Source organism: Protomyctophum parallelum (genome assembly GCF_964188405.1).
Source record: "Protomyctophum parallelum genome assembly, chromosome: 23".
Taxonomy (NCBI): domain Eukaryota; kingdom Metazoa; phylum Chordata; class Actinopteri; order Myctophiformes; family Myctophidae; genus Protomyctophum; species Protomyctophum parallelum.
The window spans coordinates 9,636,301-9,652,981 of record NC_139715.1 but is presented as its reverse complement, the minus strand read 5'-3'; the positions used below and the strand labels follow the sequence as shown (position 1 = coordinate 9,652,981).

Sequence of the window (16,681 nt, the reverse complement as noted above, 5' to 3'; positions counted from 1 at the left end):
ATATACTTTCTGTCCTTATGGCATATGTATTTTATGATTTGCATATACTTTTTGTTTTTGATTTTTATGTCCTGTTATTGTACTGTCAACCCATTTGGGATTATGGTTGATTTTACGAATGTCTTATAGATTTTGATCGAAACCCTCTGAGAACTTTCAATAGAGGGAGAAAGAAAAACTGTTACAGAAGGGGGTTCCCGCCGAGAATGGTTTAAATGTCGTATGTTGTGTCCATGTGTCATAAGTTCATGTATTGTCCATGAATTTTCTGTTTAATAAAAATATTGAAACACTAAGTGACAGAGTGCACATTAACTGATACGTGAGAGATTACCATTGTGTGGAGCGAAGCCATGCTTGTTCTCCACACACTCAAACAGCAGGAAGAGAGAGTAGTCTTGTCGAGTGGCTGTGTCAGCACTTTTCTTCTTAGTGGTGCTTCTGATAGAAAAACATTTTATGTAAGAGTAGTTGACTTAGAGACTTTTAAAAAAATGAGCACAACATTCTTGAAACATTTCAATCTCGTTTCAAAGCTTTCCATAGCACTGAGTCTGCTCAAAGTTTTTAATTATCTTTTAATTTCCACAGATAATGGTGATACAATAGACTATAATATTTTAATATCACACCTGGAGCACAATGTAGGTATCAGGGATACTGCCCTAGACTGGTTCAAATGCAATAGATCCTTCGCAGTTACATCTTCTTCCACCCCCTGTCATCTGGAGTCCCCCAAGGTTCAATCATTGGCCCCATTCTGTTTTCACTATATCTTCTCCCATATAGGACTCATCTTAAAAAAGTGGCATCTCCTATCATCTATATGCAGATGACTCCCAAATATACATGCCCCTAAATAGAAATAGCAACAGCACCCTGTCCCCTCTCTTTGAATGTTTAAAATATATTAAAGCCTGGATGGCCCTACATTTTTTAAATATAAATTAAAGTAAAACTGAAGTAATAATGTTTGGATCAAGTGTCATTAGTAACACTCCCCCCTTAGACCTGGGCCCACTTCAACCCTTTGTGGTTCCCATGGTCTCCAATTTAGGAGTTAAAATGGATAATGCTTTTAAACTTGATACACAAATAAATGCTGTGGTTAGATCTAGTTTTTATTATTTGAGGCTTTTATCACAAATCAAATCAGTTTTTATCTTTTAAGGACCTAGAGCGAGTGATTCACGCTTTTATTACAACTCGCCTTGATTATTGTAATGCCCTCTACACCGGCATCACCCAAGCCTTCCTCTCCCGCCTTCAACTTGTTCAGGAACCCGGAGATATGAACATATCACTCCCGTTTTAGCTGCACTCCACTGGCTCGCAGTACATTTTAGACTCCATTTTAAGATTTTATTGTTTGTTTTTAAATATTTAAATCAGCAAAGTTTATGATTCCGATCTCCTAAAACCCTATGTTCCATCTAGATCACTGAGGTCAGCCAATCAAATGCTCCTTGTCATCCCTAAGGCAAGGTCTGAGAGAAGAGGGCACAGAGCCTTTTCAGTCATTGCTCCTAAACTGTGGAAGCAGCTACCTAGCCGTGTCAGGCTGGCTCCAACACTACCTGTTTTTAAAACAGATCTTAAAACTCATTTCTATTCCCTGGCTTTTAAACCGTGATTAATGTGTACTACTTAGTGTTTGATTTTATTGTATGTTTTTATTACTGTATTGTATATGTTTTATTACTGCTTTGCCTAATTGTACAGCACTTTGGTCAACTTTGTTGTTTTAAATGTGCTCCTTTAAAAGGTTGAGGGTTGAGTTTTGATTCCATTTTTGAAATTTGTTTGCTTTAGGAAACCATTTTGGGGGGGTTGTGTTGCTATGGACAGTTTATAGCAACATTAAAAGATAATAATAATAAATGTTTTTCAGAAAAAGGGTTTTTAGATCAGCCTCAGTCCTAAATGGGTTAACTATTCAAGTTTGTATTATTATATCATCTGATACTAAAATCAGATTTTTTATTTTGTTATTTTTCTATGAATCTGTGACTAGACACCCATACGGTGGCTCAGGGGTAGAGTGCCTGGATGGTAACCGTAAGGTTGCCAGTTCGAACCCGGGCTCCCCCAGAGTTACTGTCGAAGTGTCCTTGAGCAAGACACTGAACCCCTAATTGCTCCCGATGTGCTAGTTGGTGCCTTGCATGGTTTCCGCTGCCATCGGTGTATGAATGTGTGTGTGAATGTAATGCACAATCTCTGTAAAGCACCTTGGATAAAGGCGCTATATAAATGCACCATTTACCATTTATTTACCATACTGTTATAAAATGAAAATAAAAAGATTTAGAAAAGAAAGAAAGAAGTTTGTATTATTATTATTTTTCACATGAGGCCCTTCAACACAGTACATGTCACAGGACAGACACAGATCAATAGCCGCAACTAAACTAAACTAGGCTACCAGCAGCGTAAATACTAAGGCTGTCAAAGTTAACGTGTTAATCTTGCGTTAACGCAAATTAATTTGAACGATTAACGCACAGTGAAGTTTGAAAGAGCGGTTGTTGCATTCCTCCACGATAACCCCGCCTCTCTCTCTCTCTCACTCACTCTCTCACTCCGCTCTGCTCCTCGCTGTCATTCAGCAAGAAGAATGGAAGTACTTGTTCATTTCAATGATTTAAGGTATATTTAGAACGGATAAAAAATATGATTAACTATAGACAATCATGCGATTAATCGCGATTACATATTTTAATCGATTGACAGCCTACACACAGGCTGACACCAACCACTTGACATGCAGGCATAACACTCCACCCCCACCCCAATACTCATTTATATACATGGTTTAGTATTATTTAATAAACATGGTCAAATAACATGGAAAATAATGTGGATCTGACTTTGCATGGTTAGTCTATGACGTGTAGTCATCTATGATAATCTAGTATGATGTCATCATCTATAAGAGTCATTTATGCTGAAATCTTGCCCAAATATGGAGTCATTATAGTATATGCCATATTTGGTAAAGGTTTTAGCCACAAAAACCACCTATGGTAACTTATTACACTATAATAATCAGGGTTTAACTTCTTAAACCCTGATAACGGTATCTGTGTATAGTTCCTCCTCGTTAGTATAGTGGTAAGTATCCCCGCCTGTCACGCGGGAGACCGGGGTTCGATTCCCCGACGGGGAGAACAAACATTATTTTCTTCCGTCTCCATTGATCTTCAAAACATCTATTAGACACAGATGCACATACACACACACACACACACAGCTTACCTCCTGCGGATGGGACTAAAGCATAAATTGAGGGTGGTCTCATCATACGGTCCTAATGTTCCTTGGCTGGGAACACACGCCAGCACGTGGGAGGCATCTTGTGTGGCCAGGCTGCATTTCTCCAACCTCACCAGCAGGGCTGCGTCTGTGCTCAACCGCAGGTCCGTGGCCTTAACAACAATCATTGGTCATTTATAATTATTAATAAAGAACACGCAAGAATGAGTGTCAGTTGTCATATTATGTTGTTAGATGCCAGTGAGTTTTATCATCATCCATATGGAAATCAGATTACATATTGATAAAATATAGACAAATATGATAGGACAGAAAAAAAGACTGGTAGTGTCAATATAACAAGCCCTAAGCTTGAGTGTTGTATACATCAATGGTTCTTCAAGTGGGGCTCGAGGGAAGGGACCCCCAGGGGTCCTTGAGGGGATTCAAGGTGTCCCTTAGCTAAATGATTGATCGCTATACAAACCAAATGGTCCCTTGCCGGTCTGTAACTCTGGACCCCCCAAAATATTAATATTTGAATTGTTGACACCCCCATCCTGACAAGCACTTGGAGTTGAGGCATTTAATTCCGGGGGGATGTTTCTACGGTAATATGTGACAATTTGGCCAATGTTTTACCATTTTTTATAGTATAGTGAATGTGTTTCACATTAAGCTAATCATCTGGGGACCACTGGCATACGGTACCAAACCAGGGTAGCCTGGTTAATAAACCAGACCGAATCAGCCGTTGGCAAAAAAAATTGCCTACCAGCGGATTTCGGTCTGGAGAGGCTCAATTTTACGCCCATTTCCTACATGGGAGAATGTGGGCACCCAATAGGGACACGGTATGCAATATGGGCGGGCTTTGGTACAGTGACGTTCAATGCTTGAGACCTTTGACTGACAGTAGCTCTGACCAATTGCGTCAAAGAGAAAATGTTTCCCTGGAAATGAAATCCAAGCTGAGCCTCCCCAGACTAATATCCCGCGGATCCGTGCGATATTAGTCTGGTTTATTAACCAGGCTAAAACCAGGGGTCCTTGAAATATAAAGTCTGAGAACCAGTTGTTCAGTTGTTTCTCCTCATCCACTCACCACCTCAGTGCCTGCAGCAGTCTTCTGCAGCAGGCTGACCCAGTCACAGGCCTGTGGTCCATTGTTTCTCAGAACCACATGCTCCACACTGGACGTCCCGAAGTAGACAGGCCCAAACTGCACCAGAGGCAAAGCACGCCCCTGTAAAAAAAATAGTTACTATTATTACGTGTGATGATGATTGATAGTGCAATATAAGGTGAACTGGCTTGCTGTACATTATCCTACTTGTTACACAGCTACTTAGGAAGTCAGTTAATTGCCAATAACTAAACAAGTGGCAAATTAGATTTAGACAGCATCTAAAGCCAAAATAAACCCAAGACAATTTGTGAAACAGAGTCAGATAAACAGATCAGATAAACAGATCAAAACGCAGACAGCTCAAAACATGTCGCTTCACACTAGGGCTTTCACTTCTAGTGATTTTTACTAGTTGACTAGTTGCCTAGGTTACTAGTCGACTAGTTGTTTAACTACCTATTATGTAATATAAATAATATTTGTAAATTTAAAAACGTATCAACTAGTCAACTAGTACCAACAAGGTCAACTATTAGTCGACTAGTTGAATAGTCGACTAGTTGCTTAAAGCCCTACTTCACATGACATTTTGAGCTTGTGGATCTAATACTTTTGATGCTTTTGTGTTAGTAGGTAGTAGTAGTATGATGAAATGCGGCAATCATTTAGGAAAAAAGTTAAAAACACAAAACCTTAGCAATTAAAGTCAAAGTCGTACGATTTGTCACACACATTATCGCAGTGAAATATGTTCTCCGCATTTGACTCATCTCTTGTAGCGTTGAGCCGCAGCCAATGAGAGGTGAGCTGCAGCCGTACTGCAGCCGCGCTCGGGAATCATTTGATTGAGTTAAATGATTATGCTAATTTGAGGTTTCTGCACAACAGCAACGATATGTTAGTATATCTGTCTGAAAGCTGTCAAGCTCACCGTGCGCAACATAAAAACATGGTTTGAACTGGGTGGAATACCTTGAGGTCGTACAGCTCAAGACACTGCTCCACCACCTCAGCCCTGATATGGAGAGGTACAACAGGACCATTATGGAGCTTCACCCTGACACGGAAGAGAAGAGAGGGAAAATAATGAGTCAAGATACAGATCTATAACAGGCAATTTAGCAGTCCCAACCCCCCTTGTATTTATTTTTTTACATACAAAATTACTTAATATACCGGTACTCAATTTCTGACACACTTGATACCGTTTGGAGAAGTACATTCTTGTTTGGTTTAGTCTTTTCTTTTCTTTTAACATACACAAAAAATGTCAATTATAAAAGAGAAAAAAAGAATGAAGGTAAAATAGTATTTAATCCATTTCAATTGACTAACACTGGATGTGGGTTTTGACTTGGAAGTTTGACGGGACCCCATTTCTCTATATCAGTGTGCGCATGGCTCCATGCGTGTGTGCATGTGTTGATTATGGCTGACCACATTCAAATTTGATATAACGCAGTACAGTAAAGAATCTGCCTTACAAGGCCTCATGGTCAAGCCGTCTCAGTCTGTCTGCAAACAGTTCTACTGTCAACCATTGTGTAGCTCTGGCCTCGATGACACCACTGCTGGGCGAGAGCCTGAGTGATGGCTCTCCACTGCACTCAACCTGGAAGATGCCTTTAGAAACACATTGAATCGTTTATTTATGTCCACATAAGAGATACAATACAAGGAGAAGCACAAGGTGCGGTACAAAATGCAGTCTGCAAATCGGACAAATACACACACACCCTTCAGGAGCACAAGTAACAGCGTCTTCACCAGATTTGGTTGCTAACGATAGTAGAAGAGATCGCATGCTTTTTTTAATAAATAAATAAATAAATAAATAAATGGCAAATCTCGTCTTTGGTCAATACACTGTAGGGCAATTTCACTTTCGTGTCAACAGAATAGGATCAACTGAGTCACGGCTAAGATATGCATATCATAATATATATAGTGTTTTAAATGTAAAGAAAACCACTAAACAATTGGCATTGTCATCAAATAATTCACACATGATCTACATTCAAATGTAAATCAAAAAGTGTGTGAAAGTAACAAAAGCCAGATAATTAAACCAGCCTGGCCTTACAAAGGACGTACTATAAATGACAATGTGGTGGACCTGAGTCAAACAGGATCATACTTGGCACCTTGGGTTTCAAAAGCAAAGTACTGTTTTACATAATTATTTGTGTGGCAGAAACATCAGATTGGTTGTGCAGATAGAGCAAAATACGCCCTTGTCTGGACAGGCCCTAATTAAGACACAAGAGCGTACATTCATTATGTCCCCCAAATGTTTGTGTCCGTCTGTCCGCAGAGCCATCTTATAATGCAAACCACTTCATTGATCAGCGAGAAATGTCCATTCAAATATTTGTTCTTGAATAATGTTCCACATTTTGTGAATTCAAGGTCTCAGATCCACTGTCCAGCTGATCCACCAAACCAACCTCCATATTTAGGCATTTACAGGGAAAGTCACTCTGTTAATAGATCCTATCTTGTTTGTTTATTTTACGTTTCCCGCATTAAGTTAAACATAAACACGTCTATGATGTCCGTAATATATGATGCCAGTATTTATGATGTCAGTACTGTGATGTAATCTCCATATTTGGGCATATCCAGAGACAGGCACGCAAACAGATAGACGGATACAGATATTCCTGGAATGTATTTTAATTAAAAGGTCCAATCTCAATCTAAGGGCAAGGATTGTTATGAAAGGTTAGGTTTAGAACTCTCCTCAGTGGTGTCAGAGTAGAACTTAAACCAGGAAGGCTCTCACCTCACCTTGATCATTTGCCAGATTACCATAGTTACCAGCCAAATTGGCAATACAATCTCAACATTATTTATTACAGAATTAGTTTGTAAGTTTGTAACCCACTAGTTATTACAGTGTAGTAGCCGTTATGTTCTTAAGTGCAAATAAGGGGGCAGGTGGCAGGTCCATTCCTCGTTAGTATAGTGGTAAGTATCCCCGCCTGTCACGCGGGAGACCGGGGTTCGATTCCCCGACGGGGAGGCCACTTTTTTTCATCTTTAGTGCACACAAATATATGTCATCCACTTTTAAGTCATTTTTCACAATAACAGATCTTAGAAAAGGTCTATAATTTGACCCATACATTAAAATCTAATGAGTTTGTAACCCACTAGTTACTACAGTGTAGTAGCCGTTATGTTCTTAAGTGCAAACAAGGGGAGAGTGGGCAGGTCCATTCATTGTTAGTATAGTGGTAAGTATCCCAGCCCTTGACCCATACATTAAAATATAATAAGTTTGTAACCTACTAGTTATTACAGTGTAGTAGCCGTTATGTTTTTAAGTGGAAACAAGGGGGAGGGGTCAGGTCCATTCCTCGTTAGTATAGTGGTCAGTATCCCCGCCTGTCACGCGGGAGACCGGGGTTCAATTCCCCGACGGGGAGGCCAATTTTTTCTTCTTTACTTCACACATATGTCATCCACTTTTAAGTCATTTTTCAGATGAGTTTGTAACCCACTAGTTATTACAGTGTAGTAGCCGTTATGTTCATAAGTGCAAATAAGGGGGCAGGTGGCAGGCCCATTCCTCGTTAGTATAGTGGTCAGTATCCCCGCCTGTCACGCGGGAGACCGGGGTTCAATTCCCCGACGGGGAGGCCATATTTTTGTTCTTTACTTCCCTATGTACATGACTGTATATTAAACTAAATCCAATTCAAAAGCACTCCTCATATAAAAACAAACAACACATCATGAGAATAATTTAAAATGTACAACATAACAAAAGTTCTAAGATTTATGCGGTGTCTGTTTTAGTGCCATGACTACAATAATACGAGTGCCATACTTTATATTCATTGTGTGAATATGAGAATTTAATTTTAAATATTTCTGATTGAAATTACCACAGGGTCTTAGGAAAAGAGAAGAACCTCAAGCATGTCTTTGCATTAAAGCCAAACACTGCCACACCAATATCTTACATTGTAGCGCTTGTGTATAGTGCAGTGGCACCATCTAGTGGCCATTCACGGAGACACAGTAGCATCCTTGCAACCACCCAAGTAATAGTCTCATATTCCTACACTAGAATTTCACCGGCCTTCGGGCTGCTCATCCTAGTTACGTTGCGGCGGCAATGGGCAGAAGGAAATTTGACAGCCTCCACTTCATGTTTCAGCTGTGTTTTTAAAACCCATTATTGTGCCCTTCACATGTAGAAGCGGATGGCTACACATCGTAGACACACACAGACCCAGGGTAAATAGTATGTGTTTTTACTATCCCACATTGAAACTACATGGGCCCCAAGTGGGCGTGCTGGCTGGGATGTAACTTCCGGGAGTCCGATCGGAAGTGTGTACTGAAACTCGTGGTGACATGGTGGCGTCGGGGAGCCAATGGAAAGAGGGGAAGCAGGGTTGCCAGGTGCGCGTATTGTAAGCGAGTTTCTGTGTTTTTATTTGTAAGGATGCACAAAGAGCGAAGGTACGTAACACAGAGGATGTTAACGGAGGATGCGAACGCTTCTGAAAGGTTTAACACCGCTTTTGAATTGTATATAATTATTAAAGATGGAGATAACTGCCATGGGCCCCATGCCTCTCTACTGACTGGTTGTTTGATTTGAATTGTTTACACATTCACATGAATGGTATATATTATATTTACTTCTCCACTTCCAAATTGACTGAACACGCCTTTTGATACATGAATTAATGTGGAAATTGTAGCTTTGTAAAAGCCCTCAAGGGTGTTATCAATCAACACATTAGTGATGGATACACACAGCAGATGTTATCCGTTAATGCTATGTAATTGCGCACGCCCTGATTGGATCTCATCGATCTGTTCGTCACCCCCGGCCCTGCCTCTCCCCCCTAGTGCAGCGCTACGACACATAATTTGCAGCGACGCCCACCCGGAAGGGTTGACTCCCACTTTTAGACCAGAGCGGCCAATGCGTTCCTCCAGGCTTTCAATTTTTGCACCAACAAAAATGAAAGCCTGGTACCGAGGCTATGCATCAGCTAATGGCAGTGGCAGTGGTTTTACTCAGTAAAAGTAACAATACTGCAATGCAGAATTCAGCGGTGTGCACAGACATTTAGAGGGGAAGGTGCTCAAGTGAAAAAATACGTAGGAGGGGCCCGGACAGGAGTCAACCCACAGAGCCTAGTCCTTCCACGCGCCAGAATCTGGTTCTCCCAGTCCCGGCAGAGTAGTATGATGTTGGTAGACCCAAAACCTTGTTGACCTCAGGATACATCACTGAGGATACGTCCCAGGTGCATCCATGCAATGTATATATATTTTTTTGTAGTTATTATATACCCAGTTGCTTGGACAGCGCAAACTTGGCAGAGTGGCCCTGTTTTTCTTGTGTTTCCTTATAAAAGCAATCATGGCAATGTTTCTATATACCAAGTTGCTTGGAAACGGCAAATGCCGCAACCTAGCAGGAACTGTACAGTACTGTAGTACTCCACATTGTACTGTACTGCACTGAACTGTAGTCATCTGTACTGTACTTAATGTGGCAACCTAGTGGGAATAGTACACTGTACTGTACTAGTCCACATTGTACTGTACTGTACTGTAGTAATCTGTACTGTACTTAATGTGGCAACCTAGTGGGAATAGTACACTGTACTGTACTAGTCCACATTGTACTGTACTGAACTGTAGTACTCTGTACTGTACTTATTTTATGCGATTTAATGTTGTAATTATTGTTATTGTTGTCATAATGTCATAATGACCTGAGTGCCAGACTGCTCTTCAGAAGGTCCCTCTCAGTCTCCAGCTCTTATATTGTTATTGCTATTATTATTGTTATTATTATTATTATTGTTGTTATTGTGATTGTTATTACCTGAGCCTCTTCCAGGCGGTGCCTCAGAAGGTCCCTGTCAGACTCCCTCTCTTGTGTATAATAATAATAATTAGTATTATTAGTGTTAGTGTTGTTGTTATTATTGTTATTACTATTATTATTGTTGTTATTGTTTTCGTTATTACCTGAGCTCAGACTCCATGGTGTTACATTCCGAATGGATGCTGATGCAAGAATATTGCTTTATGTTTGCAAAATGTTTTTTTGGAGATTGGATGCGTCAAATGGTTCTAAGCTTCTATTTTAAAGGATTTTGTGAAGTTGGACTGTGAAGACATGTAATGTGAGTGTTGCTGTTGCATAGGTTGTTGCCACTGTATTAGACTGTCCCATGGCTCCCCCTAGTGACCATGTATGGTCCGTGCACTGGACGTGCCAGCTAGGGCTGTAGTGTTTGTGTGTCTGTTGACACTTTAATGAAGAGAGAGAGAGTACATACAAAGTTGGTGATGCAAGCGGGTGTGGGGGAATATCTGCTTCTGTCATGCGTTTCCCTCCTGTAAAAGGGGTCGGTGGGGGGGGCTGGTCAAACGCGTCAGGCAATGGAAGTGTGGATTATTTGCGTGTGGAATACAATTGGACGTGGATTAAATTTATTTTCAGTCCCAGGTAGGAATCAACTGTGCAATGTCCCAAGGCGGCTCACGGCCGTGTGTGTGTGACGGCGATGTTGCCCAGGAACCTGACCCATACATTAAGCTGTGTCCCTCCCAACATGCAGTTCTCTGTGTAACATATGTGACACGTGGAAGATGGCAGTGCTGCTAGGTGCGGTTTTTGTGGATCTTTTTTAAAATTAAGGTAGTTCAAGCATGTGTTGCTTGCAGGTACACCGCGCAGATTGTGGCGAGAGCTGAGGGTGTTTTTTAGCGAGGTCCCGGGAGGCTGTCCGGGCACCGTGGCGTGTGGTGGTGTCCGTGTAAGGCACACCTTCGCATCTAGCATACAACATTGATGCATGCTATTGCTAGATGCATGTAAGATGTAAACAAAGGGTAGGCCTAAGTGTCAATGCATTTCCAATGGAAGTCACATGGTTTGACACAATTTTTTAGCTGTACAGCTTTCGGCTGTGTTTCGACTGCCCCCCTCACCCTCATACAACACAAATGTTGTGTCAAACCATGTGACTCCAATTGGAAATGAATTTAGAGCTTGCATCAGTAAACAAGTCTCATACAACAAGCATACATCAATCTGTTGTGCACGTGTGAGTCAGGCCTTAGCCAGCAGCAGTCTTGCTAATGTGACGTTGAGGTTCATGTATACATGACGCATTCAAATCTTTTGAAAATAGCCAAAGTTAAAATAGGGCTGTAATGGTTAATGTCTGTTTTGTAATAATAATTCAAATCCACAAAGTAACTAACTAGTATAAAGTTCAATTCAATATAGTTCCTTTCCAGCATTGGCTAATGCGGATGATCATCATAAACTCTTTGCCCTGCAAAATTTAATTGCTGTACTGATGTCAAATAAAAAGCCCCATTGGACAAAGATTATGTAGCGTGCATCATGCTTGGTTTACCTGCTGCTGTGCCCACATTGGTCAAAGGCAGCTGTTTGCTGATCAACTTGCTGCAGGCCACAACGCAGCCAAAGTCTACAGCCGACTCCATCAGCAGGGAACAGGACTGTGGATACCTGCGGAAACATCCTAAAAGTCTCAGTATTCATTTAACTGGGTGTAAAAGAAAAACTGACCAATATGGGTCCAACTTTAAGCCAAATCTTTACCCTTTTGGGGGGGGTCCGTCGTTAACAGTGGCAAATAGATTGCAAAATGTTATCTGCCACAAAACTGCAACAGGACAGTGAATAATACCTGGTTACCTGCAAAAAATGACTAACTTGCCAAAAGACATGTCAGTAATGTGTCACTAAACTCAGCATTTTGTGTGGGTGTCATTGCAATGCAACATTATTTATAATATACCGGTAATATAGGTGGTGCTTCTGGGACCACCAGGGGTCTAAATGGACCTGTACTGCTCTGTAACTGAACAGTGTACAAATTCCACTATGAGGCGTTGTGAGCTTGTAGATTGGCTATTTTAACAACTTTAAAAACTGGTCAAACTTGGCTAAATTGTCAAATAGTATAAGAAAGAGGCAGAAATCGTAAAAATAGCCAATCTACAAGCTGCGTTATCTGCGGAACCGAGACAAACTAAATGTAATGCCTCAACTCCAACATTTCCAAGTTCAGTTCATGTGATTATTATCACATGAACTGGTCCAGTGCAAATATGATTATTTTGGGGGTTGCCATACTTACACCAGTATGGGCACCTCTATGGCATCATGTTGGTCTACACGAAGCAGCATGCGGTCTGTGAGCGCCTCCTCTTGCTGTGCAGTGAACTCCAGTGTACCAGTTACACACAGGCCAGGAGCTACCGAACCCACTGGGTCACGGACCCTGAGCTTGAATTTCTGATTTTTGGGAGGGAAACGAAAGAAGATAGAGAAAGGAACTATAATTTTAATTATAATTATTAATTTTAAGCACGTTGATTTATAGTCCGAAGTTAGCCTGTCACAGTAATTACATCGCCTAATGGTAATTATTCCGATAATAGCAATCATTTTGCATAATCATCATAATAGTTTGTTGAAAATGGTTCATATATTTTCAAAATCAAACCTTTTCAAGAATAGTGGAAATTGCAGTTCTACAAGCTAAACTCACAACACAGAATCTCCATCTGTCAAGTCACTGACATTTAAGAATGTGCATTTTGCACTGAATTCTCCTCGAAACATGGTAACATAAACACTGTAGTGACACACTGAATAAGAATAGGCTAGAGGAGACAGTCAAACAGTGTTGTTTTTGGCAGCAATTTTTATTTTAGTTCTAGTCATAGTCTCTTGGATAAAGAGTCGAAACCTGTAGACTAAATCTACAGGTGATTTAGTCGACTAAAATGTATTTTGGCGGGCCTTGATGGCGTCGTAATGACAGTTTTTACATTTGCTGAAAATAGCTGATCTACAAGCTAACAACACGTTGCAGCGCGACGCATTGTGAGCTTGTATATCTGCTATTTTCAGCATGCAACCAAGTGTAAAATGACTTATAAGTTATACTGGGTCTCTTGTCCACTAGTCCCTTCCTAACATTTTAGTCTAGTTTGTATTTGTTGACGAAATTGTCAATATATTATTTAGTCTTAGTTTTAGTCGACGAAATAAACACTGCAGTCAAAGGAATGCACATATAGCCGCCAATACAGAAGCAGACCATTTAGAATTAATTATAACATACTCAGGGTTGACTATGTAGCCTACCAGCTATAAGTAAGTACATTGTGTTTGTATAGCACTTTTCACAGAGACAACTCACAGTGTGTCACATACATGTATAAAAACAGCAAGAAACATTCAAATTATAATCAACAAAACTAATAAATCACACCCGTGTGAAGTGAGGGGAGCTCTTATCATCATGCATCATCATACATAATGGCCAATCACAATTTGCGTCCTCACATTTGTCTTCAATGTTTGTATTTACACAATGTTTGTGTTTACACAAACCCTCAAAGCTGGACATAGGAAGGGCTAGTGCCCCTCAAAAACCAAAAACTGTACAATGCATCTCAGAGAGAAAATAAATCACACTTGTGTGAAGTGAGGGGGCCTCTTATCATCATACATCACCACATTCCACCCAAATCACTTTTGGCCTCACTTTTTAAGACCTCAGCCAATCAAATCATCGCTATAGGGCGCACGCACACACGTTCGGCTGTAAAAAAAATAGTACAATCTACGACAACAACTAGTACTATATTCTGTACTGCTAGGCTATATGCGGTGCTGCATTGCTGCTTGCCTAAAGAGCCATGTGGCAACAACTACTGCACTCTGTTTGTATATTTTTCCTATTTACTGTTTTTCCTGCTTTATTTGTAGGCTATGCCTCAAGTTTCTTTATTTGAATGTGTTGGTTTATTTTATCATATTTATTGTACAGCAAATTGCAACAATTGTTTTGAAAGGCGCATATTACATAAATGCAATTACCTTACAACAAACTCACATACAGTTGCCCTGCTTAATGTAGTGCAGCAGTTCCATACATCATTATTTAAAATCTGGTACAAAAACCAATGCAACCACCCTTCTAATAAAGCACGTCAAAGAATAACTGAAGTGCTTTGAAATCCTTTTCAACTGATTGAAGTAATTATTAACAGTTTGCAGAATGGGTACATTTCACATGAAAGCACAACTCAATTACAAAGACACTGTGTTGCAATGAGCTGACAAGTAGCCTATACATAGCTGCACGTTGATTCACCTTCGATGCAGGCCTCCCGAGTCTGATTGTTTTCGACGTTTTCCCGACATTGGTCACCGTGACATGAGTCCTGTAAACCTGGCCTACTTTCACCCCAGTGAACACAACGGGAGTCGGCTCAACTCGAACGCCTTCTACCGCTGCAGCCATAATAACGAAGCTACGGTGTTTGTTTCTCTGCTGCTTCGATTACAACTTCTCTCAACTCACATACCGATAGACTGTTGCGATGTTGATTACAGCGGTAGACCGCTGCCGTTGCTAGGCAACGAGCGACGCTTGTTTTACTGGACTGACTGGCTGCCCCCAGGGCCCAGACAAATCGATTACACACAGAGACACACACATAACAAAACACGACAGTCTGTTCCCCAACGCTCAACACAATCATCCCCCGCATATAGGCTACATCCATATGTAGGATCCAAACAGTAACAGACAAAAAGTTATCGCCCAACGTGGGGCTCGAACCCACGACCCTGAGATTAAGAGTCTCATGCTCTACCGACTGAGCTAGCCGGGCATGGTGCTAAGGATATTCGGCCTCCTTTAAAAACCACATATTACAGTTATTACCAGACTGCTTTGACTGATCGATGCAACCACACTTGCTAGTTCAAAATCACACGTGAGGGAACGATCAATAAGTTAAAGTTACACTCTCGATTTCGTTCACTTAGGTATAACAGTGGTAATAACAGCACAATGGCATTCATAAAGCTGGAATTTCACCGACCACCAACATTTCATTCCAGACTGTATCCGAGGGACATAACCAAACTGTCGCGCTACTATCACAAAGCTACACCACGGAACACAAAATAGAAAGGAAAAACACTGCCCCGTGTGAGGCTCGAACTCACGACCTTCAGATTATGAGACTGACGCGCTGCCTACTGCGCCAACGAGGCCTGAGATTACACAGTAAAAGTTTAATTTATAAACCTACCATGGACAGTATTGTACTCATTCGTGTTTTTTTAACCAGAAAAACAATTTGAAAGGATAACGGAACTCGTTTCCAAAGTATTGTAGCGCCGGCCGCAGCTAGAAGAATATGCAGGCTTTAGACTCTCTTTAGACAGCCTTCAGGCAAAAGCAAACGATCCCCGAGCCTACAGTACAGTATCACCTTTTTTTCGAAAATAGCCGGCGTGCAAGCTCACACAACTCTCAAAACGGCTTCAGTTTCCCAAATACTTTTACTGTATTATGATTTTTGTAAAAGACCTCGCCTATCCCCGACGAAAAATACAATAGAAAACAGTTCCCAATCCTGTCCACATGGTAGCGGCACAGCACCACTTTGCGCGCCACCCATCACCATCACCTGGCTCATGAAGTGGCTGTGGGCAATCTCTTTGACCAACGAACAAAACATTTGCAAACCGAATGAATCTATCTAAACAAAATCCCTATCCACCCAGAGCAGAATAAATTAATACATATGATATGATAATACATAATTATAATTTATATCTATCTATATTTTTCTTCTGGTTGCTGCGTTATTGTTTTTGCAGGGTCTAGGGGCCAACACTCATGCGAACAAAGTCTGGTAGCACAGTGTTCTTGGCCCTTAATTGTGACTCAATTTTATAGTGAGAATAAACTATGTCACGAACCCTGGTCAACATTATTGACAAGCTGCAAGCTAATCATCAAACCCTAGAATTTGTCTAATAGTCGACATTGCGCTATAGTAGATGTAAATATCTTATAGACAGTATTGTGTGGTAAAACAAAATAGTAGGCGTAGGCTACGTGTGAACATCTGCAGCAGCAGCCATGTCTAAACAAAACAACATGTTTGATAGAATTAAGTTGCAGTTGCCAGTTGCAGACTTACCACGTCTGTCGCAGTGTCGCGTTGCTGTAGGCCTACATCATGATTTATCGTCTCCGTTGAACTGTGTCGCTTGACGAAAAAAGTATAGTAGGCCTACGTAGCCCTAGGTCTACGTCTACCTACAACAAGCCAACCAGTGTCGCATCTCTCCAACTTCCAAGCGTCCCTCTCCTCTCCGCAGGCGACACCATTTCCATCGTGTGACGCACGCGGTCCAAAATCAAACCAAGATTGCACTAAATCAAAAGTATGTTG

General features: G+C 40.9%; 1 protein-coding gene across 1 annotated transcript in view; it reads right to left on the bottom strand.

Annotated features, from left to right (window-relative positions):
- Positions 1–14,727, bottom strand: part of LOC310853880 (cilia- and flagella-associated protein 47-like) — a gene marked incomplete at both ends in the record, with an annotated part of 58,047 nt that extends 43,320 nt beyond the window's left edge. The window contains 8 exon segments of the mRNA XM_083758354.1: positions 335–441; positions 3,259–3,428; positions 4,361–4,501; positions 5,357–5,441; positions 5,869–6,007; positions 11,797–11,912; positions 12,547–12,704; positions 14,578–14,727. Of these exon segments, the coding sequence (XP_083614480.1) occupies positions 335–441; positions 3,259–3,428; positions 4,361–4,501; positions 5,357–5,441; positions 5,869–6,007; positions 11,797–11,912; positions 12,547–12,704; positions 14,578–14,727 (1,066 nt within the window).
- Between the last annotated feature and the right edge of the window lie 1,954 nt (positions 14,728–16,681).